We start from the raw sequence: 27,006 nt of genomic DNA, 5'->3' as shown, positions 1-27,006 counted from the left end.
CTATTATAGCCCAATCTCCAGAGTATACAGCGAACCAGCACAGAGTCAAAGGGTCCAGATATAAGGTATACACATCACCAGAGCGGTGTATGGAAGCTTCGACTAGTCATGCTAGTTGTGCAGATTAATACTTATCCGGCTCTGTGCACAATTTGCGCCGGTTCACAAAAACATGGAACATTCATAAAAATATATAATCAATTAAAAAAAATTAAAAATAAATAAGAAATTCTAAACAAAACGATCTGTGTGCCAGGAGCTTCTATGATGGATCATTCAGGGTAGGTTCATGTGGATTTTGGAGTGGAGTGAATTCTGCTCCTACATGGACATGATAAAATGCTTCAAATACTCTCGGAATAAGTTTTCTATTTCTATCAATGGGAAAATACACCTATGTGGTATATGCATAGGGCCTTTTTTTCCAGATCACTTTTTCTTCAGGGGTTTCTACAGTACACATTACATACATTTCTTAGTCATTTGCTTTTAGAAACATATACATCAACAAAATCAATACATGTACGTCAACAAAATGTTTATACTAAGCGACTGAGCTGCGTTTTTTTGCTGTCATCTCCAAAAATTACGGCAAAAACTAAGCGTTTCGCCACAATTTTCGAAAATCTTGTTCAAAAGACATTGCACGATAACATCATGTCTCTCCGCTCAGAACAGCGGAGCTGTGGACGCTTCCTGTGCCGCAATCTCAACCCTTACTAGACAATTCTGCTCTAGAAATAATATTCCAAGGGGAAGAACACCTCCAACCGATACAGAGTACAGCTCCGTATTACCCCACGGACAATACCTAGAGGACTAGAATGTGCCCTTTGCGGGGAGTCTAAAGACGGTGCAAAATCTAAACAGATGCACAATTTCATAGGGCGAGGAAAAAAAATATTTAAAAAAAAAAAGGAAATAAACCCCCTCCCTATATGCCGTGATTCAGTTACATAAAGGGAATACAGACATACAAAAGGTAAAGTACACAAAAATGCAGCAAGAAAAGCTGGAAATATAAACGTCCATTATTAGAACGCACGGAATGCGGCGCACGATACAACATTCTTCTGTTTAACCCCTCAACAGCCAGACAAACACCTTCCAAATCCCTGGGGTGCACTCTACAGCCTTCCTGGAAGTGAAGGGGTTACAGGAGCGCAGCACAATGGTAAGTGTAAGAGGCAGCAGGAAATCCTCTTAATTCAGTCAGCATTAGAGGCGCAGAGACAATGCGCTGCCACCCACTCTCCAGCCTGAAGGAAGGCAGCCGAGATACATGGCGGTGTATGGGGATAGGGATGGGGGAACCTGTAGCTTGACGAGCTGCGCTTTCCTCCTCGCCCACATCCTGGTAGGGTGGATATTGGGGGGCGCTCGTAGGCCAGGGTCTTGCGGAGTGACTGCAGGCACTGAGGCAGGTGCTGCTCTCGAGGAGTGTGCACATGAGTGACAGGCGACAGGTACGTGCCTGGGAGCGTCTCACGCCCCAATGAGAGCGCATCTCTGCTGTAATCCTACACATTCCCACAGCTTAACAACAGGCCCCAAATATTAGATCCTCCCTTTCTCCAGCCACAAAATTATTAATAAGCAGTGGGCTCAGCCCACACATAGAGAGAATTCACACAGGCTCATAAGAAATAGTAAAAAAAAAAAAAAAAACACACAACACTTTACAAAATTATCCCCTTAATGACCGCCAATACGCCTTTTAACTGACCTGAGATATAGGAGAATAGCCTTCCCATACAGGTGACAATCCAGCAGCTGTCGGCTGTACACTATAGCTGACAACTTGCTACATTATCCACGATCAGTGTTTGCACCGTCCATATCTGTTTAACCCCTAAGGCTGGGTTCACGTTACGTTTAAGCAGTCCGTTAACACCGCCACTAAGCCCTATTTCGGGCGCATCGCCAACGCATGCCAAAATGGGTGTGCACTAGCGATGTGCTATCATTGAGTGACGGACCGTGGGACGCGGGCTGCAGCGTTTCCGGGTCCGTCACCACTAGTGCAGATAGAGCATCTGCTAGTTCTATCTGCGCTGGCGGGATCGAATTTCGGCACTTGCGTTAACAGCAGCCTGTTTAATGCAGGTATTGAACGGGTTGCTTTAACGCAATGTGAACCTAGCCTTAGATGCTGCTGTCAATAGTGACTAAATCATATAAATGGTTAACAGAGTGTGTGGGCTTCCTCTTTATCCCAATTGGTACCCTCAGATCATGACTGTGTGGTCCTGATGTTTGCGATGGCATTTCATGACCAAATAGCGGCCTAAGAGTCTGCCGGCTGTTGTAACCTGTTCAGAAGTTAGCGACATTTAGGCTGTGTGCACACGTTGCTGATTTTTCGCATTTTTTCGCGATAAAAACGCTATAAAACCGCAAAGAAAACAGCATACAATTAGCATCCCATCATTTAGAATGAATTCCGCATGTTTTGTGCACATGATGCGTTTTTTTCCGCGAAAAACACGCAGCATGTTCATTAATTTTGCGGGTTTTTTTTTGCGGATTTCCCACTATACAACGCATTGGGAAATGTCCGGAAAAAAACGCATTAAAAACGCACCAAAAACGCATGCAGATTTCTTGCAGAAAATTTCAGGTTTTTCTCAGGAATTTTCTGCAAGAAATCCTGAACGTGTGCACATAGCCTAAAGTAGTAAAAATACACATTTTCATTCCTATTATGCCACTTTGCATTAATTCCTGAAAAGCACCTGAAGGGTTAATAAACTACCTGACAGTAGTTTTCAATATGTCAGGGGGCGCTGATTTAAAATGGTTTAACTTTTGGGGGTTTCCCAATATATGGTACCCCTGAAAAAATAAAATTTTGTAAATTTCCTTGAAAAAATTAAAAATTACTGCTACATTTTTTAACCTCCTAAAATGCTACCAAAATAAAATAACATTGTACAACTGGTGCTGGTGTAAAGTCGACATGTGGGAAATGTTATTTATTAATGCTTTTCTGCGGTATGACTATCTGGATTAAAGGGATAAACATTCAAAGTTTGAAAATTGCTAATTTTTGAACATTTTTCTAAAATTTCTGATATTTTTTTTTATAAATAAACACAAAACATGTCCACCTTAATTTACCATTATCATAAAGTATAATGTGTCATGAAAAACCAATCTCAAAATCACTGGGATATGTTGAAGCGCTCCAGAGTTATTACCACATAAAGTGATACTGGTCAGATTTCAAAAATTTGGCTCCGTCACTAAGGGGTTAAAGGGAGTCTTCTCAGTCCCCCCAAAAATCTGCATCTAAGTAATCGCAGGTTCTACTAAGAGGAGCCAAAGCCCTCACAACTGTTCTTTATTCCTACATGCAAAAGAGGTGCTGGGAGCACTGTGGGTGGGACCATGCAGTTTGGGGCATGGTGGCTGGGGCTGCACAGTATGATACACCCTTCCTTGCCACTATTTTTCTGACCCCACCGACAATGCTACAAGCACCTCATTTGCATATTCCATTTACTATTATTTCACTAAGTCAATTAAAATAAAAAGGAAGAATGCAATCAAATAAAAAAAATCTTAACCATGCAGCTCTGTGCGTCTCCATGGTAACAGACTACAAACAAATCCTATATAGTCAGATTTTACAGTCGTGTCTATCGGTTTCCGACTTCTTGATAACATACATTGGCAGGTCGGTAAAGTGTAGGGGGCCAGATTGAAGCCACTGACTGCAGGAGCAGACTTGTTTGTCATGTTACCATGGTGACATATTGGTCTGCATGGGGGATGTAGATGCAAATATATTTTTAATTAGAACCATTTTAATAGTTAGTTACTTTAATTTTTCTTGCATTAGAATAAAAAAAATCCTCCAATGTCATTTAATATCCTTTAAATCCATTAGCGGTGTATATCTTGCTATTGCACGCGTAATCGAGAAGACAATATCCTATTGTAATGTTTTATACAGGCATCTATAGGGTTAAGTGTGGTGTATGTGTTGGCTTTTGTCCTGTGCGTATGGGTGTGTATGTGTGGGTGGGTGGGTGTATGGCGTTCTATCGCTTTGTTAGGACTCGGAGTATTCGGATATTAGCTGGAGAATGTCTTATACGCCATTGTGTTTATTGCAGTCATTCCAGCAATGTGGGTAGTGCCACCCCCTACTGACAGGACCCTCTGATCCAAGACATCGCTCACATCTGGAGAGCCGCATGCGGCGGGGATGGGCAGCACGCACACACAGCGCCTCCAGGGAACCCTCACTCTGCAAAACATGACAAATTAAAGAGGATTTTATCTAATGGATCACAAAAGAAAGTGCTCACTTGAAGTGACTTTAAAGAGTAATCATCTTTTTAATTATTACTTCATAATTCAATAGCACGTATGAATATAAGAAACCCTGTAATATGTCTGATGAGCGAAATCTGTTTTTTTTTTCCCACTCCCAATTCTTAACTAAAATCTGTATTTGCTTAAAGACATACTGTAGATTCCCCTTTACGGAGATAGGAGATGACAGATGGTGCTTCTAAAATCCTATCCTATGGAGCTAGAGGCTGACGGACATTTTGCTGCAAGTTCCATACAACTTTATGAGCACCAACTATCACCTCCTATCTCATCAATGGGCAAGTCTGTATTCACGGATGACAGATTTCACCTATGAATTGAGGATGCTGAGAAAGAATGAACTGGAGGAGAAAGAAGCAGATTTCTCTGATAAGATACAGCAGGTGAAATAAATAGTGAGCGCGTCACCAATTTCATAAGTAAATCTATTTCTAAAGGTGCTATTGACATGAAATTCTCACCAGATTTCAGTAACAACCCATCCAATCCACAAAGGCAAATAAATCAAACCATTGCTGTCCATAAATCAAGTTATATGTGTAATAATGAGAAAGGACACAGGGATAAAGTACTGAACACATTTAGGCTATGTGCCCACATTCAGGATTTTTAGCCTTTTATTTAATGTTTTTACCGCCGTTTTCCGCTTAAAAAACGCTTACATTAAGCATCCCATCATTTTAATGCATTCCACAATTTTTGTGCCCATGCTGCGTTTTTTTTTTTGCGCAAAAAAACGCAGCATGTTCATTAATTTTGTGGATTTTTCGCGGTTTTGCCGCTATATTAGACTACATGCACATGGTGCGGATTTTTCCGCACCGTTTTTTGAAAAATGCGTAGGTAAAACGCACTGTGTTTTACCGTTGTTTTCTTGCGTTTTTTGTGTGCATTTTACCTGCAGTTTTACACCTGCGGATTCCTATTGAGGAGCACAAAAAATTGACATGCTGTGGAAAATACAATGCAGCGTTTCCGCGCAGTATTTTCTGCACATGGACACAGCGGATTTGGTTTTCCATAGGTTTACATGGTACTGTACAACACACGGAAAACTGCTGCGAATCCGCAGCAGCCAACTTGCTGCAGATCTGCAGGCAAATACACACCGTGTGCATATAGCCTTATTGCATTGGGAAGCTCCGGAAAAAACGCAAGAAAAACACGGAAAAAAAACGCGAGCGGATTTCCTGCGCAGGGAGTCCGGTTTTGCTCAGTAAAGTTCTGCAGACATTCTGCAACGTGGGCACATAGCCTTACTGAAATTTATTTAATACTTCGTACAAAACCCGTTGTTGGTGATGAAGCTTCAAGACGTCTGCTGTATGGAGAAACCAGTCGCCTGCATTGCTCAGGAGTGATATTGCCCATTCTTCCACACAAACACTTCACATCCTGTAGGTCCCGTGGGCTCCTCAGAACTCTGAGCTTTAGTTTGTTCCATACATTTTCTATTGGATTCAGGTCCTGTGATCGGCTCGGCCAATCTAAGCAGCTTCATTTTCCTTTCTCTGAAACCAATTTAGAGTTTTTTGGCAGTGTGTTTGGGATCATTGTCTTGCCGAAATGTCCACCCTTGTTTCATGTTCATCATCCTGGTAGATGGTGCTAGATTTTTTTCAAGAATGTCTTAGTACATTTGTCCATTCATCATTTCTTCAGTTATATGAAGTTTGCCAGTGGCATGTGCTGAATAACAGTCCCACACCATGATGTTCCCACCTCCAGACTTCACTGTACAGGTATGGTGTTTTAGTGGTGATATGTAGTGCCTTTTGGCCTCCACACATGGTGTGTATTATGGCATCCAAAGAGTTAAATTTTTCTTCTTATCTGATCAGACTATATTCACTCAGTAAATCACAGGATTGTCTAAATGTCGTTGAGCAAACTTTAAAAGCGCGCTTGAACATGCCTTTTGTTCAGCAATGTAGTCTTGCGTGGTGAGCGTGCATACAGGCCATGGGGGTTGAGTGCATTACTTATAGCTTTTTTTAAATAACTGTACTTGCTGATTCCAGGTCTTTCTGTAGCTCTCCATAGGTGGTCCTTGGCTCTTGGACAAATCTTCTGACAATCCTTTTCACTTCTGTCTGAAATCTTGAGGAGAGCACCTGGTTGTGGCCAGCTTATGGAGAAATGATGCTCTTTTCACTTCCGGATTATGGCCCCACAGTGCTCACTGGAACCTTCAGTAGTTTAGAAGTTCTTCTTTTAACAATGAAATCAGTATGTTTCCAACAATAAGGTTGCGAAAGTCTTGAGATGGCTCATTGGTTTTTCCCATCATGGGAGGCTTCTTGTGTGGCACCTTGGTAATCAGACACCTTTTTATAGGCCATCAGTTGAACTAGCTGATATTATCAGTGAATAAGTGGCAGGATTACTTTCTAATTACTGATAGATTTCTGCTTGTGTCATGACTATCCATGGCTTTTTGCACCTCTCTATTCATGTGTTCAATACTTTTTTCCTGTGTCATTCTCATTATTATACATAACTTAATTTCTGGACATCTATGGTTTGATTTCTTTGCCTGTGTGGATTGGATGGATTGTTCCCAACATCTGTTGAGAATTTCGTGTCATGAGCACCTTTAGAAATAGATTTACTTATTTCACCCGCTGTATATTACAAAGTTGCTTATCTTCACATGTGCAATTGGTAACAACAAAAATCAATAAATAAAATGATAGTTACTCTTTAATACTTTATGGGTCAATAACCAATGATGCCCTTAAAATCTATAGATGTAATTAACTGCCTGAAGCGTGTGCCAGGAAATTAATTTGCAGCGCTGGGTGACTACACCAGCAATCACCGCTGGCTGCAAAACAATTTATTATATAAGCAGCCAATATGGGTATGTGATTGGTGCCAAGCTCTAAGACGCACCCATGGGTCTAGAAAAGTATGTACCAAAAGGTCCCAACCACTTCAAGACCTAATAACTATATAAAATGTGTGGTGAGCGGAGCCGTGTACTAGACCTGCAGCCGTACAGCAAGCTGCATAATGCCCTGGATTGCCGACACTGCCCTGAGGTGCCAGATTTAGGGAAAGTCCACCAATGTATCGTAGCTGTATTTTCTGCTCTGTATTACAGCCCAACTGCGGTTCTTGTGACGCAGACTGTCATAGGTATCTATGACACTGTTGGTTCCTGGCTTTTATACGCCAGAATAGAGATATGCTAAATCCGACCGCCATGTGATGCTACATTTATTCCGCAACAGGTCCTCTAGGGACAACACCAAGATTGGCAAGCATTTAAGGGCACAATCATCTGCTAGCTGGGGGTGCCCTATGGGCCACAAATTTAAAGAAGTTGTCTCAGATGAGACGTTATCCTTAATGGGGTCTTACCTACCATTATCGCTGGTCCGTATTATGCCTGCTAGTCCTAGTTAATGGAAGTTCACCGGAGCATATAGCGGTGATTACTTTTGATCCATATTACGACTGTTGGTCCCAGTATGGGAAAATTTGCCTGAGCATATAGCAGCCATCACTTCTGGTCTGTATTACAGCTATTGGTCCCAGTAAGAGAAAGTTCATGGGAGCATATAGCGGTCATTACTTTTGATCCGTATCACGACTGTTGGACCCAGTACGGGAAAATTTGCCTGAGCATATAGCAGCCGTCACTTCTGGTCTGTATTACAGCTGTTGGTCCCAGTAAGAGAAAGTTCATGGGAGCATATAGCGGTCATTACTTTTGATCCGTATCACGACTGTTGGACCCAGTACGGGAAAATTTGCCTGAGCATATAGCAGCCGTCACTTCTGGTCTGTATTACAGCTGTTGGTCCCAGTATGGGAAGGCTCACCGGAGCATATAGCGGTCATTACTTCTGGTCTTTATTACAGCTGTAAGTCCCAGTATGGGAAAAGTCGCCTGAGCATTACAACCACAAATCCTGGATCCAACCAACATCATCATATATAGCTATGATACTAGTCCGGGTTACGAACCATAAGTAACAGTTACTTTACAAACAAAAGGTCTGCTTTAGTGTCTCTCCGTTCTGGATTCTAAGTGGGGTTCGAAGTGGAGAAACCAATCATTATATCGCCCGTATGCTCCAATGCCTTGATAGTGCAACCCCTTCCTTTATAAGGCAGGGTGTATACCATTATACTCTAGGATTTTTAGCCATGTGGCCATTGAGAAAGACATTCATCATTGTTGGGTAATATAAGTGTCTTCTTCATAAAGGTCTCGAAAAACACACAGTGACATCCAGGATGGCTGCGGTCAATCATGTTGGGGGCCGCTGCTGTTTACACAGGGAGTAATATGCTGAATGCGGCATTCTTGTGCTGCTGACTAAGAGTTAAAGGCTTATTAACACTCCATAGCGGTGTGAGGGAGGTCAGGAGAATGACCCAGAAGCCTAGCCAGGAGATCTCCTCATACACCAGGCACGTGTGCAGGGATTTTCGGATTACATGCTTTCAGAAACTGATGCAAATGTTACGGGTTACTGTGAATCATGGGGTCACTCGGTTATCCATACAGGCAGGCTATCATGGCGCCAATACTGTATTATTCCATAGCTCTTTATCACCAATGTCTAATCTATAGAAGCAGAACATTTCATCTTTATGTGTAGATACAAAATCTGTATGTTGCATTACAAATAGTGGCGTAAAAGTTTTTTAAAAGTAATTTAAAGGAATTGTCAAAAGATAGAAAAAATTTGCCGCCTTTTATCTTTGCAATCTCACTACATAAATAGAGAAGAGCTATACTATTAGCCAGACCCCCACTAACAAGAAAGGCGCCGTTTCTGTGAAAAAGCAGCCATGTCTTCCTAATAACATATAATCCCTTTAAATCCCGCCCCTTGGACTTGCTTCTCAAAGTTCAGAGTCCGGATGGTAGTCTCTCCTGCTAGCACACAGCGATTGTCCGTTTCCTGTTAGAGTATTTAATGGAAGCGTCAGTCATCGTGCACAAATATGGAAGGCCACATTTTGAACTCACTAGTTCTGACGAGAGGGGCCGTGTTATTCGCCTCTCCTGGGACCAGTGTCGGGCACCACTACGTCCTTCTCTTTTGGCCAGCTTTCTCTGTTGCTTGGGGCCATTTCCATCAAACACACCCCACTGATTTCAAGCTCATTGGCCACCTCAGACACCTGGCATCCACACCGCTATCATGGACTGCAGGTCTGCTCTAGACTCTCTTTCAAAACCAGCTCTGCCTGGACCTTGGGACAAACCCAGCTCAGTTACATTTCTAGATAAGTCTGCCACACTGCTGGCCAGATGCATCTTGGACTTTGAGACACATCCAGCCTTACCACACAACTGTACCAACGCTGCCTTGGACTCACTTAGCTCTGCTATATTACTGACTCAACTCTGCCGTACTGCGGTGACAACTCTGGTACCTCACTGTGTAACTCTGCTATATAATTATAGAACTCCGCACTGGTTCTTCAATTCTGAGTAAACTCTGCTACATCGCCAGCCCAGCTCTACCTTTAATCCTCAGCTCTGCATTATCGGTACCTTTACTCCTGTAAGGCTACGTTCACATTTGCGGCGCAGCCGCGGCGACGCACGCGCCATGCGCCCCTATATTTAACATGGGGGCGCATGGACATGCGTTGCATTTGCGTTTCGCTGCAGCGCATGCGTCAGGGCGCAGGGAACACAGCATGATGTAGTTTTTCCTGCGCCCAAAACCATGCAAAAAGCGACGCATGCGTCGCAAAACGCAGCGTTTGTGCAAGCGTTCATATTTGCGTTGTGCGTTGCGTCGCCGACGCTGCGCCGCACAACGCAAATGTGAACGTAGCCTAAGAAGTACAACACTGCCATAATCTCATCTCTGATGCATCGGATGTTGTGCTTCCCATTTTCTCCTGTTTCCATTCTGCCACCATTGATTCAGGTGTTTATCCGGTTGTCCCTGCTGCACCAACGTCATCGGTCCGTGCTGCATAAAAACTGCTCATCCAGACCAACGGTTGTTGGGATCCATCTCACAAGGTGACACGCAACAAAACGGAGCCAGAAAGATTTGTTTGCGCACTACTCGTATTAAAAGTTCAGGTAGTACAGCAACAGATTATCTTGGATGCTTTACTAAAAAAATAAATGGTAATTAACGTTACCCAAGGGAATAAAAACCATTTACTCAAAACAAGACAGAACTGTTGCTCACTAATCAGTTCCAACAAGGCAGAGAAATTAAATTTAAGCCCCAAGCTTCACGAGACATTACCTCAAACTAAAAAGTCTTTGCCGGGCAGACGAGAAATTATCAGGTTATGTTCAAGTGTTATCATCCTCTGCCTGGAAGAAGCCGGAGATAGAGGAAGATTTCCGGGAAGGAGATTAATGTACGGACACAGATTCTCGGAGTAAGGGCACTCCTTATACATGGTCCTTCTCTTCTATAAACCAAGAATGGAACTGGACCACCAAAATGGGAAAAAAGGAAAACCTTGCCCCTTTCTTCTCTCCTCCTTGGTAGAAACTACATGGTACATGTATATGGTATGAAAAATAGGAAATTAGGGTCTCCGTGTGTAAAAAGCTTCGGCAACGAGAGAGAATGCATATGTTTGCTGCAGGTGCTTAAAAAGCTGTAAAATATAATTTGCAATACAATATACAACAATATATATTTTTAATATATTTTTCCTGGTTTGCTTTTAGTAAGACTGAAACAATAATACAAGTAGATGAAGCCACTTTAATAAGGGAACTTCCCGAATAACAGGACTCAAAGGAGACGAGGACGTTAATCAGCAAAGGGAGACCAAAACTTGGACTCCGTGTGAATGTTTTTGTTATCTCTCAATGTCCAGCTTTTCAGCCAGACACCACTGTAAAGTTGCATATTTTGGACTGATATTAGCTTCAAACTCGTCCAATGTAAGTCACTTTTAAGCTATGTGCACACGTTCAGGTTTTTTCGTGTTTTTTTTTCCGCGGTAAAAACGCTATAAGGGTATGTGCACACGTCAGGTTTTTTTCCTGACAAAATCCGGAGAAATCTGCCAGAAAATCGCGTTTTTTTCCGCGCGTTTTTCGCGTTTTTTTTTTTTTTTTCCTGAATGCATGAAATCCGCAGAAAATCCGCAAAAAGAATGAGCATGGCCATTCTTTTTGCGGATTGCGTTTTTTTTGCGGAAAAAAACGCATACATCTGCACAAAAAATGCGGAATGCATTCTAAATGATAGGATGCATAATTTGAGCATTTTTTATGCGGATTTATAGCGTTTTTATCGGGAAAATCCGCAAAAAAAACGCGAAAAATCCGGACGTGTGCACATACCCTAAAAACTCATTAAAAACGCATACATTATGCATCCTATCATTTAGAATGCATTCTGCATGTTTTGTGCACATGATGTTTTTTTCCGTGAAAAAAAAACGCATCGCGAAAAAAAAGCTGCAAGTTCATTCATTTTGCGGATTTTCTGTGTTTTTCCCCCTATTCTATGCATTTGGGAAAAAACGCACAAAAAACGCGTGAAAAACGCATGAAAAAACGCGTGAAAAAAACGCATGCGGATTTCTGGCAGAAATGTCCGTTTTTTGTCAGGAAAATTTCTGCAAGAAATCCTGACGTGTGCTCATACCCTAAAGCTGCATATTTTGGACTGATACGAAGTGTGAACCTAGCCGGGCTCCGACCGATGGGTGAGGAAATACAGGCTTTGTTGTGCATCTTCCTGATATTGTTACATTGTCTACCAAAGTGACACGGTTGGTTCCTCTGGAACGAGATAAGATGGTATGATATTAGCTTCAAACTCTTCCAATGCAAGTCACTTTTACACCCAGATTTTAGAGTAAAAGAACAAATGAAGCAGTTAAATTATCTACGTGTATCATTAACAGTAATAACTAAAATTAGCGTGAAGAGAAATAACATAGGCTTCTTAAAAGTTGCGTGTGTGCTTTGAGATCATCACAAATGTGAAAATAATTTAAAAAAATTGAAGAATGGAGCTTGTAATTAACAGACAATAAAATATCTCCAGTTACAGTCACACTGCCCCACAAAACAGACACATCTAGAACCACGCAGCATAGTCAGCCGGCTTACCGTCAGTGCCACTGTTGTATGCCGCTTTATACTGTCCGAAGAATGGTGCCACACAGACTGATACTAAAATACTGTACACTAATAGGACATCATTAATCCCAAATGGAACATGATTACCAGGGCTGTGGAGTTGGTAAGCCTAGCCTCCGACTAGCTGACTCCCGACTCCACAGCACTGGTCACTACTGAGCATGTACATAAAGTGCAGCACAGATTCATCTCAACTAAAAGCCGAAATCCTTAGATCAGGAACAGAACAGACATTTATTGGACATTTCATAACTTTCCCAAATTATGAAAACATTTACAGCATGTCCTGCATTGTACTACTGTACCCAATTTATTATATATTTTAGGAGCCGGAGTCAGTCCATTTGATACCGCATCCAATTCCACCAAAATGGACACCAACTCTACAGCCCTGAATGCCCCTTTCTAAGGTGCTGAGACAGAACTGTAAAGATGCTTGGTTCACCAGAAATAAAGGAGAGAGAGGAGAGCGACAGAGGGGGAGAGAGAGGAGAGCGACAGAGGGGGAGAGAGAGGAGAGCGACAGAGGGGGAGAGAGAGGAGAGCGACAGAGGGGGAGAGAGAGGAGAGCGACAGAGGGGGAGAGAGAGGAGAGCGACAGAGGGGGAGAGAGAGGAGAGCGACAGAGGGGGAGAGAGAGGAGAGCGACAGAGGGGGAGAGAGAGGAGAGCGACAGAGGGGGAGAGAGAGGAGAGCGACAGAGGGGGAGAGAGAGGAGAGCGACAGAGGGGGAGAGAGAGGAGAGCGACAGAGGGGGAGAGAGAGGAGAGCGACAGAGGGGGAGAGAGAGGAGAGCGACAGAGGGGGAGAGAGAGGAGAGCGACAGAGGGGGAGAGAGAGGAGAGCGACAGAGGGGGAGAGAGAGGAGAGCGACAGAGGGGGAGAGAGAGGAGAGCCACAGAGGGGGAGAGAGAGGAGAGCGACAGAGGGGGAGAGAGAGGAGAGCGACAGAGGGGGAGAGAGAGGAGAGCGACAGAGGGGGAGAGAGAGGAGAGCGACAGAGGGGGAGAGAGAGGAGAGCGACAGAGGGGGAGAGAGAGGAGAGCGACAGAGGGGGAGAGAGAGGAGAGCGACAGAGGGGGAGAGAGAGGAGAGCGACAGAGGGGGAGAGAGAGGAGAGCGACAGACGGGGAGAGAGAGGTGACCGACAGAGGGGAGAGAGAGAGGTGACCGACAGAGGGGAGAGAGAGAGGTGACCGACAGGGGGAGAGAGAGAGGTGACCGACAGGGGGAGAGAGAGAGGTGACCGACAGAGGGGGAGAGAGAGGTGACCGACAGAGGGGGAGAGAGAGGTGACCGACAGAGGGGGAGAGAGAGGTGACCGACAGAGGGGGAGAGAGAGGTGACCGACAGAGGGGGAGAGAGAGGTGACCGACAGAGGGGGAGAGAGAGGTGACCGACAGAGGGGGAGAGAGAGGTGACCGACAGAGGGGGAGAGAGAGGTGACCGACAGAGGGGGAGAGAGAGGTGACCGACAGAGGGGGAGAGAGAGGTGACCGACAGAGGGAGAGAGAGGTGACCGACAGAGGGAGAGAGAGAGAGAGAGAGGTGACCGACAGAGGGAGAGAGAGAGAGAGAGGTGACCGACAGAGGGAGAGAGAGAGAGAGAGGTGACCGACAGAGGGAGAGAGAGGTGACCGACAGAGGGAGAGAGAGAGAGGTGACCGACAGAGGGAGAGAGAGAGAGGTGACCGACAGAGGGAGAGAGAGAGAGAGGTGACCGACAGAGGGAGAGAGAGAGAGAGGTGACCGACAGAGGGCGAGAGAGAGAGGTGACCGACAGAGGGAGAGAGAGAGAGAGGTGACCGACAGAGGGAGAGAGAGAGAGAGGTGACCGACAGAGGGAGAGAGAGAGAGAGGTGACCGACAGAGGGAGAGAGAGAGGTGACCGACAGAGGGAGAGAGAGAGAGAGGTGACTGACAGAGGGAGAGAGAGAGGTGACCGACAGAGGGAGAGAGAGAGGTGACCGACAGAGGGAGAGAGAAAGGAGACCGACAGAGGGAGAGAGAGAGGAGAGCGACAGACGGAGAGAGAGAGGAGAGCGACAGAGGGAGAGAGAGGATAGCGACAGAGGGAGAGAGAGGATAGCGACAGAGGGAGAGAGAGAGAGAGAAAGGGATAGTGAAAAAGCGAGAGAGAAGAGATCGGATGAGATTATGTAAAATAGACAGGTCAAATACAGAAGATGGATGCGAGAGAGAGAACAGAAAATAGAAAGAAAAAAAATAGACATAAGAAATAGAAAATGGAAGAGAGATACAAGTAAGATACAAAATAAATAGGGGAGAGATATAAGATCTATAGATATGAAATAGATACAAGACAGAGATATAAAAGAAAGATATACAGTACATTGAGCAAGGCTGAACACTGTCTCTCTGAGAACTGCACATATTAGGTACACAATGAAATCTACAAAGCTTAGCAGTAATGTAGATGCGTCTCCACCAACTGGACGCAGAAGAGACATCACACCGTATAATACATCTACGACTAATTCCAGAAAACACAAGGTATACTGTACGGAGCCTTCTGTTACCGTTGTGACGCTCCCCCATGTGACGGTGTAGGAGGACACACTGATCTTGCTGAATTCTCCATCAGAGGTGATCTCCTGAACGCTCTCCAAGTGGGTCAGCTCCATGACAGGTTTTATTTTAACGAATTATCAATGGAAGCCAAAGGAGGTTTTGAAAAAAACAAAAACTAAATCAAACCATGTGGAGCAGGAAGGAAGAAATAACTACAGCACAGAAATAGTCCTTCATGCTCCAGAGCTGAACTCCAGGAAAAGTATATTGTAATTACACACTGCGGTGGCGTCCGGAATATTGGTGCGCGGCTTTATCAATATGAAAATCTGTCCTTGTACGTGGATCAGCAATCAGTGAATGGAAAAGACTAGTGGATTTTGCCAGCAGTCAGACACCTAATCAAGGCAAGATCAAGCTAGCTGTCAGCTCCCATCAGCGTCATGTCCTGCACAGTCTGTACTAGCTGCGCGAGGTCCTCATGCAGCACATCACATCCCCACCCACCCGCATCCCCTCATCTCTGCTGGTAATGTGCGGGCACCTTCCTTTTGCATAGTATTTGAACAAAATGAATTTTCATCAGGTACAAACAATCTCTGGGGACGGGGGGCTCGGTGCGCTCACTAATCGAGAACATGGCTGTTCAAGAGTTCACAATCATTTCAAACAATAAAGAATCGGGAGAAGAAGATACTTCCATGACTCACACGGTATGCAAGTACAGGTGACCGGCCCACAGCTATTCATGGAGGGGACGGGATCTTAATCACTTGAAATATTACTTTAGGGGGCTGAACTATGAGTAATTTTCTAATAGAAAGGAAAGGGGAGGCAAGGACGAGGAAAGGGGAGGCAAGGACGAGGAAAGGGGAGGCAAGGACGAGGAAAGGGGAGGCAAGGACGAGGAAAGGGGAGGCAAGGACGAGGAAAGGGGAGGCAAGGACGAGATAAAAGAGCAGAGGATTTGAACTCTAGGGCCAATTAATGGATGTAACAATCCTAAAAGTAACATTAACCCTTCAAAGAGAGTCTTGCTACATGATTTAGGATAAGAAAACAAACCAGACACTCCATTTGCAGACACGTGTTTGGGAGTGATCTGGATAGGTGAGAGGGCGTCTGACAAGTCCTTTTTAAATTAGGAAAGAGTGGCACAAGATCCCAAATTACTAAACAATGATAAGCATAATGATTCCTGAAGCTAAAGACCTCTACACGTTACATATACCATAATAGCACAGGCACCAGCCACCCCTCTTAAACCTTCCTATTTGGGGGAACCCTGGGTCCATTCCTAGATCCCATTTTCAGAGACAATGTCACATTTGTAAAAACAAATTTCTTTGCTGCCACTTGTTTGTCCGCCTAAATGATATGACCTGACACTAAAATTATAGTTTAAAGCCATAAACAAAACACAATGACACACTTATTTCAGAAAACAGCTTAACCGAGGTGGCAAAGCCCTGAACAAAGGGAATCCGTGCGCTGTTCTTGTGTGGCGGGCACGGACATGCGTTGTTTTAATTACCTGTCTGCAAAATATCATGGTGCCATGCCACGTCAGATTGGCAGCTGCGCAGAATGAAAAGTACACCACTGGCAGGAAAAGTTACTTTCCATCCCTCCACAAGAAGTTATGTAACTTCTTAATTCATCTTTAATTTCCTTCCGGCATTGATTTAGTAATTCGAGCCTTGCTGTTGCCAAAGTAAACCCAAAATATGCACGGGACTGCCGTGCCTGTATCTGAGCAAGTGTTAGATCGTAGGAAGACGTTTCCAGCCTAGGCACATATGTAGGTAAACTATGGCACATGCTGTGAAAATACAATGATAAATGAGACCACAGACCTAACAGGGCCCAACCGGCATCTGCCGGGCTAGTATATATATTAATATAGCTATTATAGGTGAGCATAACCTTCTTCTATAGTCTGCAGACCCCCCCCCCCAAAAGTGGTTCAAACTTATCTTATGTTTGCACCAAGCGTAAAACCATAAATTAGTGCCCATAAATCGATCGATACCAAGGATGCAATATCCCCAACAAGTGGTGGTGAAATCAGAGAATATTTATAATAGAAGTAAAGTCTAACAGAAGGAGATTCTGGGAAAAGCCCAGAAGATGATCATATGTAGTGAGAAGGTGACTACCGAGGACAAGACGGACGGATGTACCCGAGAACTGACAACAATAAGAGAAGCCAGGACACCATGGTGGAATCATAGGTCACTTGCGCGCCATGGCGGCAGTAATGATCCCAGGCAGAAGCGCCATCATCTACAACGACGGTTCAAGTGATAACTTGTCTTACCCCATTTTCAAGACGCTTCTCTCCAGTCAGTCCGTTCCTCTGATTTGGAGCCTGACGAGCAGCTAAAAAAAAAATAAAAAAAAAATAAAACTAAGTTGCCGTACTTTTGTTTCCTTATTATTTAAGTGACCTGTGAAAGAAAATACGGTAATCCTAAAGTGGAATTTAAAACAAAAAAACATTCTCTACTATTTAAAGAACAATACAACTAGAAATGATTAAGAATAGAAATCCTTGAGAGAATATTTTGTACCGCTGCATCCCACTGCAGACGAGGGATCGCCTCCACCCCAGGAGATCTATTGTTCTCATAGCTGTGTAAGAATGTTAGCCCTTCATTGTCATTTTCTTCCTTCTTACCAAAATAGGACAAGTGTATTTTTATAGCAGCTGTGGCTCCAGATCCCACAAGAGGCCACAGAATTTGGGTCAATGCTAATACGGTTTTTCTGAAGGTGCCAGGTATAGGTCCCAGTACAACTAAAAGAATGACACCAGTCTTGTAGTAATCTCATGTGCCAGCGCCGAGAAATCACGTTTAGAAGTCATATGTAAAATAGCCTGAAAGTGCACTGACACCCCCAATGCACTTGCAAATTAGTCTGGCAGTGCACTGGGGGCGTGTCAGTGCACTTTCAGGCCAATTTGCATATGACTTCGAAGCTTGATTTCTCAGCACTGGCACATGGGGTTACTACAAGATGGGTATCATTTTTCTTGTCGTTGTATGCCCTATACAGCCGTACCACCAGTTTTAGTAGAACAATAAACTAGAATGGTTCCCTATTAAGATTAAATGCGTATTTTCTGAGGCAGAGATCCTTGGATACTTTGCATTTCTGCAGCCACTTCATAATTAGCCCGGGAGACTAAAGCCAACTTTAGGTAGGAGGCTACCTATTTCTGCATTGATTTATTCTGTGATAGGACAAAAAATCAGCACAGAAAATTGACAACTTACCAACACATTGGAAGAAATTAAAAAGGGTGAAATCTGCAGCACATCAGCAAGAATCAGCATGTCGCGCTTGCAGAGTTTCCAAGGATTAGCCTCAGTTTTGTGACAAAATCATAAGAGGATTCGCTGGGAGCAAATGCACCGCCACGTGCCAGCACACCGCTTACACATTATTGCCTTTTAATGCAGTGGTTCATTTCCATTTCTCAGGTTAATTTGGAGTTTACACAAGAAAGTGATTCAGTGGCCAAATCTAGAAAGAAACCAGCAGAAACAGACGTTCTTCCTACCTCAGCTCCACGTACATGCCAAGTCCTAACAGTGGCATCAGTGCACGGTGACCCAGCGCAGGGCTCTGCTATACATCAAGTGTTAAAGTGTCATGACAGTAAAAGTGCTGGCAGCCTGCCAGGCCAGAGGATATAACAAAAGCGCACATTCCTGCTCGGGCTATTATGACGCACGGGCCGCTACTACTCTTACTGACGGGAGACTCTAGTTTTCAAGGAAGCCGGGAAAAAAATGCGCCATTCATCACAAGACCAGTCTATAAAATAACAAGCAGGGCACCAAGAGAAGAAGTGTGCCAGGAAGATGTATAATACATCCGTACGGTCACCGTTCTTTCAAAACTCGGGGTATTGCAGCTCATTCCCAATCAAGAGTCTTAGCTTTTTTTTGTTGGTCCTATTCAGCAACATCAGGTGCGCACTCCGAATATTTCAGATCTCAGACAGGAATTGTAGGTAGCTGTATACTGTGCACCATGACGCCCCCTAGTAACGGATCGATAGGAAGTTTTTCAGCGTTTCTTCACGATACAGAGCTTACCCTGTTCATTGCTTTCCGATGGGAAATCGTCATGACGTAGGAAGAACTTCACCTCCTCCTTTCGGGGACCCCATTTTTGTAAGTGCTCGAACATCAGGTGATCAAAAGGCAAAGGTCGTTCTAAAAAAAAAAAAAAACAAACACGATAATTGCACCAGATGTAATAATTGCAAAAATACAAAAAAATAAAATTTTACCTTTAGATTCACTACAAGTTTCAATGAGGGCCCTGAGCACAAGAGCTTACAATCCATGAGGAAATAGAGGGAGGTGGTGGTTACCGGTGAGTAAAGAGGTTAGTGTCTGAGGGATACCTGAGGTATAGGCCAGCTTCACACGCCTATGTGCAGATCATAATGTCCGGACCAGTGACGGATCTCCTGAGCTAAACATAACAGCTTCAGAGACATACATGAGATGGATGAATTTGGGTCGAGAAACCTGTGACCAGTTCCATACTTGGCTGTCCCCCAAACGGGCTGTGAATTGCGAATGTGTGAAGCGGGCCGGAAATCCAGGCACTAATTTCTAAAATGTAATCGGCCTGGCTGAACAGATGCGTAAAACAGTAGCTGTTAGAAATTAAACTGATTGTCTGGGGCAGTGCATGCCAGTGAAATGATGCAACACAAGAAAAGTTCTGGAGACGGCAACAGGAGATTCTGATTATGACTAAAATTAGTCTTGGATCAATGGCAAAATGAAGAGCACTGGTAAGGTCGTACAGATGCGGAAATGTAGGGTGGTGTACAACTGTGGAAAGGACAGGTAGAGCGATAGACAAAAAGGAGATGTAGGGCAGTGCAGCACTGTAAAAAGGACGGGTTGGGTGGTAGACAGATGAGGAGGAGATGTAGGGCGGTGCGTTACTGTGGAGAGAAATGTTTGGGTGGTAGACAGATGAGGAGGATATGTAGTGCGGTGCAGCACTGTGGAGAGGACAGGTTGGGTGGTAGACAGATGAGGAGGAGATGTAGGGCGGTGCAGCACTGCGGAGAGGACGGGTTGGGTGGTAGACAGATGAGGAGATGTAGGGTGGTGCAGCACTGTGGAGAGGACGGGTTGGGTGGTAGACAGATGAGGAGGAGATGTAGGGGGTGTAGCACTGTGGAGAGTTTTGTGGCGCAGGGCAACAGGTTTATATTCTATTCTACAGTGGATGAGTCACCAGTGTGGTGACTGGCACAGGGTAGAGTAATGGCGGTAATAGTCGGACTAAGGGATAAGCCTGACATTTTCTTGATTGGAAACGTCAAGCATGTTTGATTTTCAGCTGTTGCACAGAACACTCAGGACACATTGCAGGACCGATGATCAAACAATTTTTCCCCATTCTGCTGGTACAGAGTGGTATAAATAAGATGGAGGAGGAACACTGGACTCAGGAACGTCTCCTCCTGTAAGTTTACAGCATTGAATTACATCTTGAAAAAAAGTCCTGTAAAAACTCTGTGCTTTGGTGACCTTGACTGTCTCTGCTTATCGCAAACACTAACAGCTGTCTGGCCGCGATGAGCTGCAGAGCCTCCAACCATATTTATTATGTTCAAAAACCATTACCAGAATGAGTCATCAGGACGGCGCAGAGGGGGAAGAAAAATCGTCAAAAATACATGAGTCAACCAGGCTGCGTTTCTGATTTTGTAAAGGTTCTGTCAGGAAGCGGCTCGAGCGCTCAGAAGAGACGAGTGCGCTAATGCATTTCAGCAACAAACATCTGGAAGCCGGAGCCCCCCAGCGCTGGCGAACTCTAAAAAACATTAAATGCCTCCGAGGAGGGGGAGACGAGGGGCCGCATGGTGCCCGGCCTATCCGATCCTGTTAGATAAAGAGTCCCTTACATTACATGCGGCAGAGCGGGAATTATTAGACGTATTCATCCAAATTGTTATTTGGAACAGAAAAATTATTCAGCGGTAATTAATGGGGCAAACAGCAGCCGAGTACAAGGATACAAGCCGCAGGGTATCAACACAGGGATTACAGTCATTATGGAAGGGTTGACCTCCAGGTATTCACCCACAGGGTCCAGGTATACACCTCCCCCACAGGGGTCCACGCATACACCTTCTCCACAGGTGTCCAAGTATACACCTATAGAAGTGCTCCTGCTGGAAACAGTATCTGGGTGCAGCACCCCGTATGCTCTTGCTGGTAACAATATCTGGGCGCAGCACCCCGTATGCTCATGCTGGTAACAATATCTGGGCGCAACACCCCGTATGCTACTGCTGGTAACAATATCTGGGTGTAGTGCCCCATATGCAGCCACTTGCACAGTATATGGGGACAGTGACCTGTTTGCACCTACTGGTACAGTATCTTGGTGCAGCACCCCATATGCAACTACTGGTACATTATCTGGCTGATGTGACCCATAGCTGCCCGCCAGCACAGTACCTGTCAGCAGTAGCCCATATGCACTTGCTGGTATAGTATCTTGCAGCAGTCCCCCATAACCGCTCGCCAGTACAGCACATGGCTTCAGTACTCCCACATGGCCCATGTGTTGCTGTCTGTGAATTACATGTGAGGGCTTCCTCTTCATATCCTGTGTTACCACGTCACAGAGCACATTGTGCTCTCCACACGTTTACCAGGCACCTCCCCGCGCGTTTACCAGGCACCTCCCCGCGCGTTTACCAGGCACCTGCCCTTGTGTGAGAGACATGTACGTGTGGCTACACTGAATACAAGCCTTTTCTGCACCACAACCGCACATACATGCATGGGACTTGCTGCAGATTATTTTACAAATCCACTTTCAGACAGATACCTTCTCCACAATCCGCAGAACTAGAACAGCGGTAAAAATGTTGTACATCCATAGCAGCATGTCAAGAAGCCAGGAGTACAGAGATCGGCCCGGGGCCAGTATTGTGGTGCCATGGCAGAAGGGGCAAGTATAATGGGTTTTGTTTGTTTTTTTTTTCATTTAACATGGAGCTGTTGCTTTCCACAGGAAAATTTACAACAAAATTTGCCACGGACTGGGACGGGGATGGAGCAGAGACCGGGACAGGGGGCCAGAGAGCCAGAGACTGGGAAGGGAACCTCCACAACCCCATTCCACCCATTTTTCATATTTTATACCATTCAAAACCCTTTATATCAGCAGTACAACCTCTTTAATTTTCCATCCAACATCGATGATTAACTTTATGACGTTCAAGCTCCATTTGATTCCCTTATTATAGGACGACTTACCGTTTCCCCGCCACACTTCTGCCAGGTGGCACGCGCCTTCTCCAGGCTCCTTGCAGAACTCCACCACATCCCGGCATGTCGTCTCGGGAGTTATTGGGACTTCAGTTAATATTTGTTCATTGTTACTGAGAAACACTGTTAATATAGTCTGAAAGAGAAAAAGATAAAGCGCCGGTTACACAGGTCTACGGAGGGACGTATACATTTTCTAGCATCAATGAAACATAAATGAAGACTCTGGAAAATGCTGATGCCTTGATGGTATACCAAGTGCAGGGACTGAAAGGGCATAGTATAACAAGCCCTCACCAATCCTACACATCAGTTGCCTTGGAGAGTTGATTTAACCTACATTTTATAAGGTTCATGACCCATAAACAATAAAAGGAAACTATTCCACTTTGTCTATGATTATTGCAGAATTTTTCATAATTTGGGGTTTGGAAATGAGTAACGTCCTGGCTATTTACAAGGTAAAATTTTGAAGTAGGGAAGGGTCATCAAAAAAGACATGGAAGACTCTGAAGGCACTGGAGAGCTCAGAGATTTTACTGCAACGTGTGAGTAAACTCTACGGCGGAAGGCGATAATGTATGCAGATGTAGACACTAAGTAAGCAATGCTAATGTGCTGGTACACCCGGAGGAACATCCACCGCAGGTTCATTTTTCTGCTTATTTGACTGTGCACATGTAATTTGGACGCAGAAACTAGGTCACCGGAGAGGACGTCTCCTCATGTGTCACCACACAGAACAAAAGCTTCTTTATTTACCGTACATGTATTTTCTAGCACCTCTTAATAACTATGGTGGCGTATATGGGAGTTCTACACGTTTCTACATCTGTCTGACAACACAGGACTTATCCAATATTATGGATTCCAAAGTTCAAACTAAAAGGAATTTTGTTTTTTATCTCTATATTTTTATGAAATTCCTTTGTTATCTACTTAGAGTAGCTCCTGAAGTACCAGAAGAATAAAAGGTAGTGTGCATACTATAGCGAAAAAATGACATGTCAATTGAAGCATTGGCTCTCACCACAAGCCGAGCAGCTGCATGCAGCCTTACATCACCAAGCACAATGCCGAGCGTCGGATGGAGTAGTGTAAAGCCACCACCACTGGGACATGGAGGAGACATCTGTGCCGCGATGGATCACACTTCTGATAGCGGAGTATGGGTTTGGTGAATGGCAGAACGTTACAAGCCCGAGTGCATTGTGCCGCCGTACGGTTTGGTAGAGGCTGGATAATTTCCAATATGTCTTGTTGAAGTAGTAAGATTTTCCTTCACTGGAACTAAATGGCCGAGGCTGACCCCCCAAAAAACAAACCCATAGTATTATCCTATGGGCTTAATTTTCAGGGGTCGGCCTGGGTCCTTTAGTTTCAGTGAAGGAAAATCTTAATTCTTTGGCAAAAGATATTTTGGACAATTGTAGCCTCCAGCTCTGTGGGCACAGTTTGGGGAAGGCTTTTTTTGCTCTCCAAGACGGATAACACCCACGTGGTGCACAGGCGCCCTAGGCAGCTGCCTAGTCTGCCTGCCCCTAACGCCGGCCCTGACTGTGACCAGTCCATAAAGGTATGGTTGGGAAGTCCGATGTGGAAGAACATGCCCCAACCTCAACCCCATCCAACACCTTTGGGATGAACTAGAACATAGACTGTGAGCCCGACCTCTCCTCCAACACCTCATTATCCTTTCAACTCCTAATCCACTGATTTTTCCAATCGTGCCATCATCTACTGTATATTACATTTGTTCCAAAAATTAAAAAAAAAATTTGGACAATTATTTTGGCTTTTCTACAAGACATTTTGCTTTATATTCCTAAATGAAAATTGACTATTGAAAAAAAAAATTATAGGAAAAAAATAAATAAAAGCAATCCAGAAATCCAAAAAGCAATGGAGACTTGGCCCGCTTCTTACTCACACAACACAAAGAAACGTTTGCTGGATGCTCAGCTTATTCCTACGTGATCTCATTATATGATGTATAGAAGAGGAAACCAATACACGCAAGTAGGCAAATATACAGAAAAGTCGTAGTCGTTAGATGAGCCGATCACGTGAGTATTTCTAGACATATCTGAACACTTATACCTATCACTTCTGTGTGCCACCCAGCTTTCCCAGAGCTCTGAACGGCAGACACCCGGCAAAATGGCTACAATCTTCGTAATGCGATAGTAGAATAAATTTGCTTGTATGTATAAATACCATTATGACAAACTTAGCTCTGCTACATCTGCAAAAAAAAACAAAAAAAAAAAACAACTTCTACCTTTCTGTGGATCATCTTCTTCTTCACAGATATGGCTCCCGCCTTATCCCGTGGCAGAGACTTGTCCTTGGCTTTAGCTATGAGGCTCTGCAGGATCATGGTGAACAGATTCTTCATGTGAAATTGCGCGGAAAAAGGGGATCATTTAGGGGGAAAAGCGGTGGGATCCCCGGATCTCAGCGATGAGATCCCGTGCAGGCGAGCTGTGCTGCTGGTATTTGGAGGACGCTGATAAGGAGCAATGAGGACACAAAGCAGGCCGCGGACGTGACAGCTCGACGATAGGGTGGATGGAGCTTCGCCTAATTAGGCAACAAGCGCTGGGAGAGATTTGTACACCGTGCACCCTGGGGCGGCGAGAACATGGGGCAAAAAGTCAGTCCAAGAACCGGAAACGTCTTCCAGTATGTAGACAAGGAATATATGATGCTCCGCGCAGGACCCTCATGTTAAAAAGGGCCGAAGCGTAAATATTAGCGCAGGCGAGGTGGAATTTCAATAGACCGCCCCGAAAAAATCTTCATATCAAATTGCCATATGCTTAGTACATAATACAAATAACATTTCAGGTGCTTTTTTTAAACTTACTGTATTTTTAATGAAAACCCATCACTTGCCATAAATATTGATAAATATTTTTTTTTACTTGGTGTAAATGCCGCTGTTCTCCTGAATCCGGCGTAGTTTTTCTTTTCTTCCTGCTCCTCTCCGTTCCCAAGATATGGCCTCCTCTTATCCTGTATACGAAGCTAGTCTTTATAGCCAAGTGGGCGTGATCCTAAACAAATTCTACCCTTAAACCATGCCCAGTTGTACAATAAATGTAAAAAAATTACTTATCATTGGCAAGTGACCGATCCTCTTCTGGCATCGGAAACTGGATATATTACTAAACCTGATGAAGCTGATGTATTTACCTCCTTGAGCATCCATGTAAGAAAGGCAGGGAAACGGCCAATTAACAACATGAGTGAAACCCTCTAAGCTTTTAGTGTGTCAGGATTACACAGCCATTCTGATACGGTTTTTCAGAGGAAGCACACCAGCCTCATAAGGTCCAATTTTGGAGGTAGAGCCACTTGAATAATACAATGTAAGACGACGGCCATAGCGGACGGGCCAGTATAACACTGCAGATGTGCGGTACTCCCTGTGCGATCCCGGAAGGCTTCCCCTTCTGCATCGGATACATTACCACACAGGACAATAATGCGATGAGACAGCGTCAGGAAGGAAGAGGGGCGGAGCGGGGCTTTGCCCTAACAAAACATTCAGGCTTTACGCGTAGGATCCATACAATCATATCCTGCTCAACCGGAGAGACGTGGGTCTTAAAGGGCCAAGGTTTGCTATAATGAGAACCGCTTGTTAGAAAGGTAAATTCACTTTCTGGATTTGTCAAAAAGACAAAAAAAATAAAATAATTTAAAAAAAAAGCTGATGGCAGCCACTGGCATTCTTAGTGTGCCTGCACCTGCCTTTATTTAGTCCCAAGACTTTAATATACTCCAAAAGTTAGGCTGGGCCTAGAGAACACCGCTGGAGAGGGGTCTGCACGTAGCACATGCTGAAGGGACGCCTTGAAACAATTGCACCTGACTACAGCAGATACCGCGCCATTGTCAGCTTCTGTAGGAGAACCATGCACTACGTGGCACCTTATTGTCATTTATGCGGTTCTCCTGATGATCCATCGTGAGAAGCAGTGCCCCATTCTGGATTATAAGGGGGTTTCCACACCGATCTAGAGAGTCAGAAGACTGGGTAATAGATGCCAATCACTGCTATGGGCATAAGGGCCTTTACACATTGGCCATGACACTTAAAAGTGGCATTGGAAGGTGGAATCTGTGACTACTCTGTCCAAGTGTCTATAATTGGCGGGCTATCTGCGGGCCTTAACCAGAGGTATAGTTATAGAGGGCGCCAGGCAGGAGCCACACTCAGGCCCTGGCGTCGGAGGGAGGATTTAGTCAAAAGGGAGTATTCCCATCTCCAAGATCCTATCCCAATATGATGTAGCAGTAGTAGTAAGTAGTAACATACATAGTAACATAGTTAGTAAGGCCGAAAAAAGACATTTGTCCATCCAGTTCAGCCTATATTCCATCATAATAAATCCCCAGATCTACGTCCTTCTACAGAACCTAATAATTGTATGATACAATATTGTTCTGCTCCAGGAAGACATCCAGGCCTCTCTTGAACCCCTCGACTGAGTTCGCCATCACCACCTCCTCAGGCAAGCAATTCCAGATTCTCACTGCCCTAACAGTAAAGAATCCTCTTCTATGTTGGTGGAAAAACCTTCTCTCCTCCAGATGCAAAGAATGCCCTCTTGTGCCCGTCACCTTCCTTGGTATAAACAGATCCTCAGCGAGATATTTGTATTGTCCCCTTATATACTTATACAT

General features: G+C 44.4%; 1 protein-coding gene across 4 annotated transcripts in view; it reads right to left on the bottom strand.

The window, feature by feature from the left end:
• The window catches only part of PPP1R13B (protein phosphatase 1 regulatory subunit 13B), a 97,902-nt gene that overhangs the window by 34,675 nt on the left and 36,221 nt on the right, over positions 1-27,006 (bottom strand). For 2 of the 4 annotated variants that reach the window (XM_069734464.1, XM_069734455.1), the window contains exons 2-4: positions 22,300-22,447; positions 19,093-19,212; positions 17,304-17,365 (exon numbers count right to left, since the gene is read on the bottom strand). In XM_069734464.1, the coding sequence (XP_069590565.1) occupies positions 17,304-17,365; positions 19,093-19,212; positions 22,300-22,447 (330 nt within the window). Of the gene's footprint in view, positions 1-1,314; positions 1,535-17,303; positions 17,366-19,092; positions 19,213-22,299; positions 22,448-24,592; positions 24,725-27,006 lie in introns of those variants that run through there. The other 2 variants (XM_069734446.1, XM_069734472.1) reach the window with 2 other exon arrangements.

This window comes from Ranitomeya imitator, chromosome 1, assembly GCF_032444005.1.
Source record: "Ranitomeya imitator isolate aRanImi1 chromosome 1, aRanImi1.pri, whole genome shotgun sequence".
NCBI classification, from domain to species: domain Eukaryota; kingdom Metazoa; phylum Chordata; class Amphibia; order Anura; family Dendrobatidae; genus Ranitomeya; species Ranitomeya imitator.
This window is presented reverse-complemented; position numbering and strand designations above follow the sequence as displayed.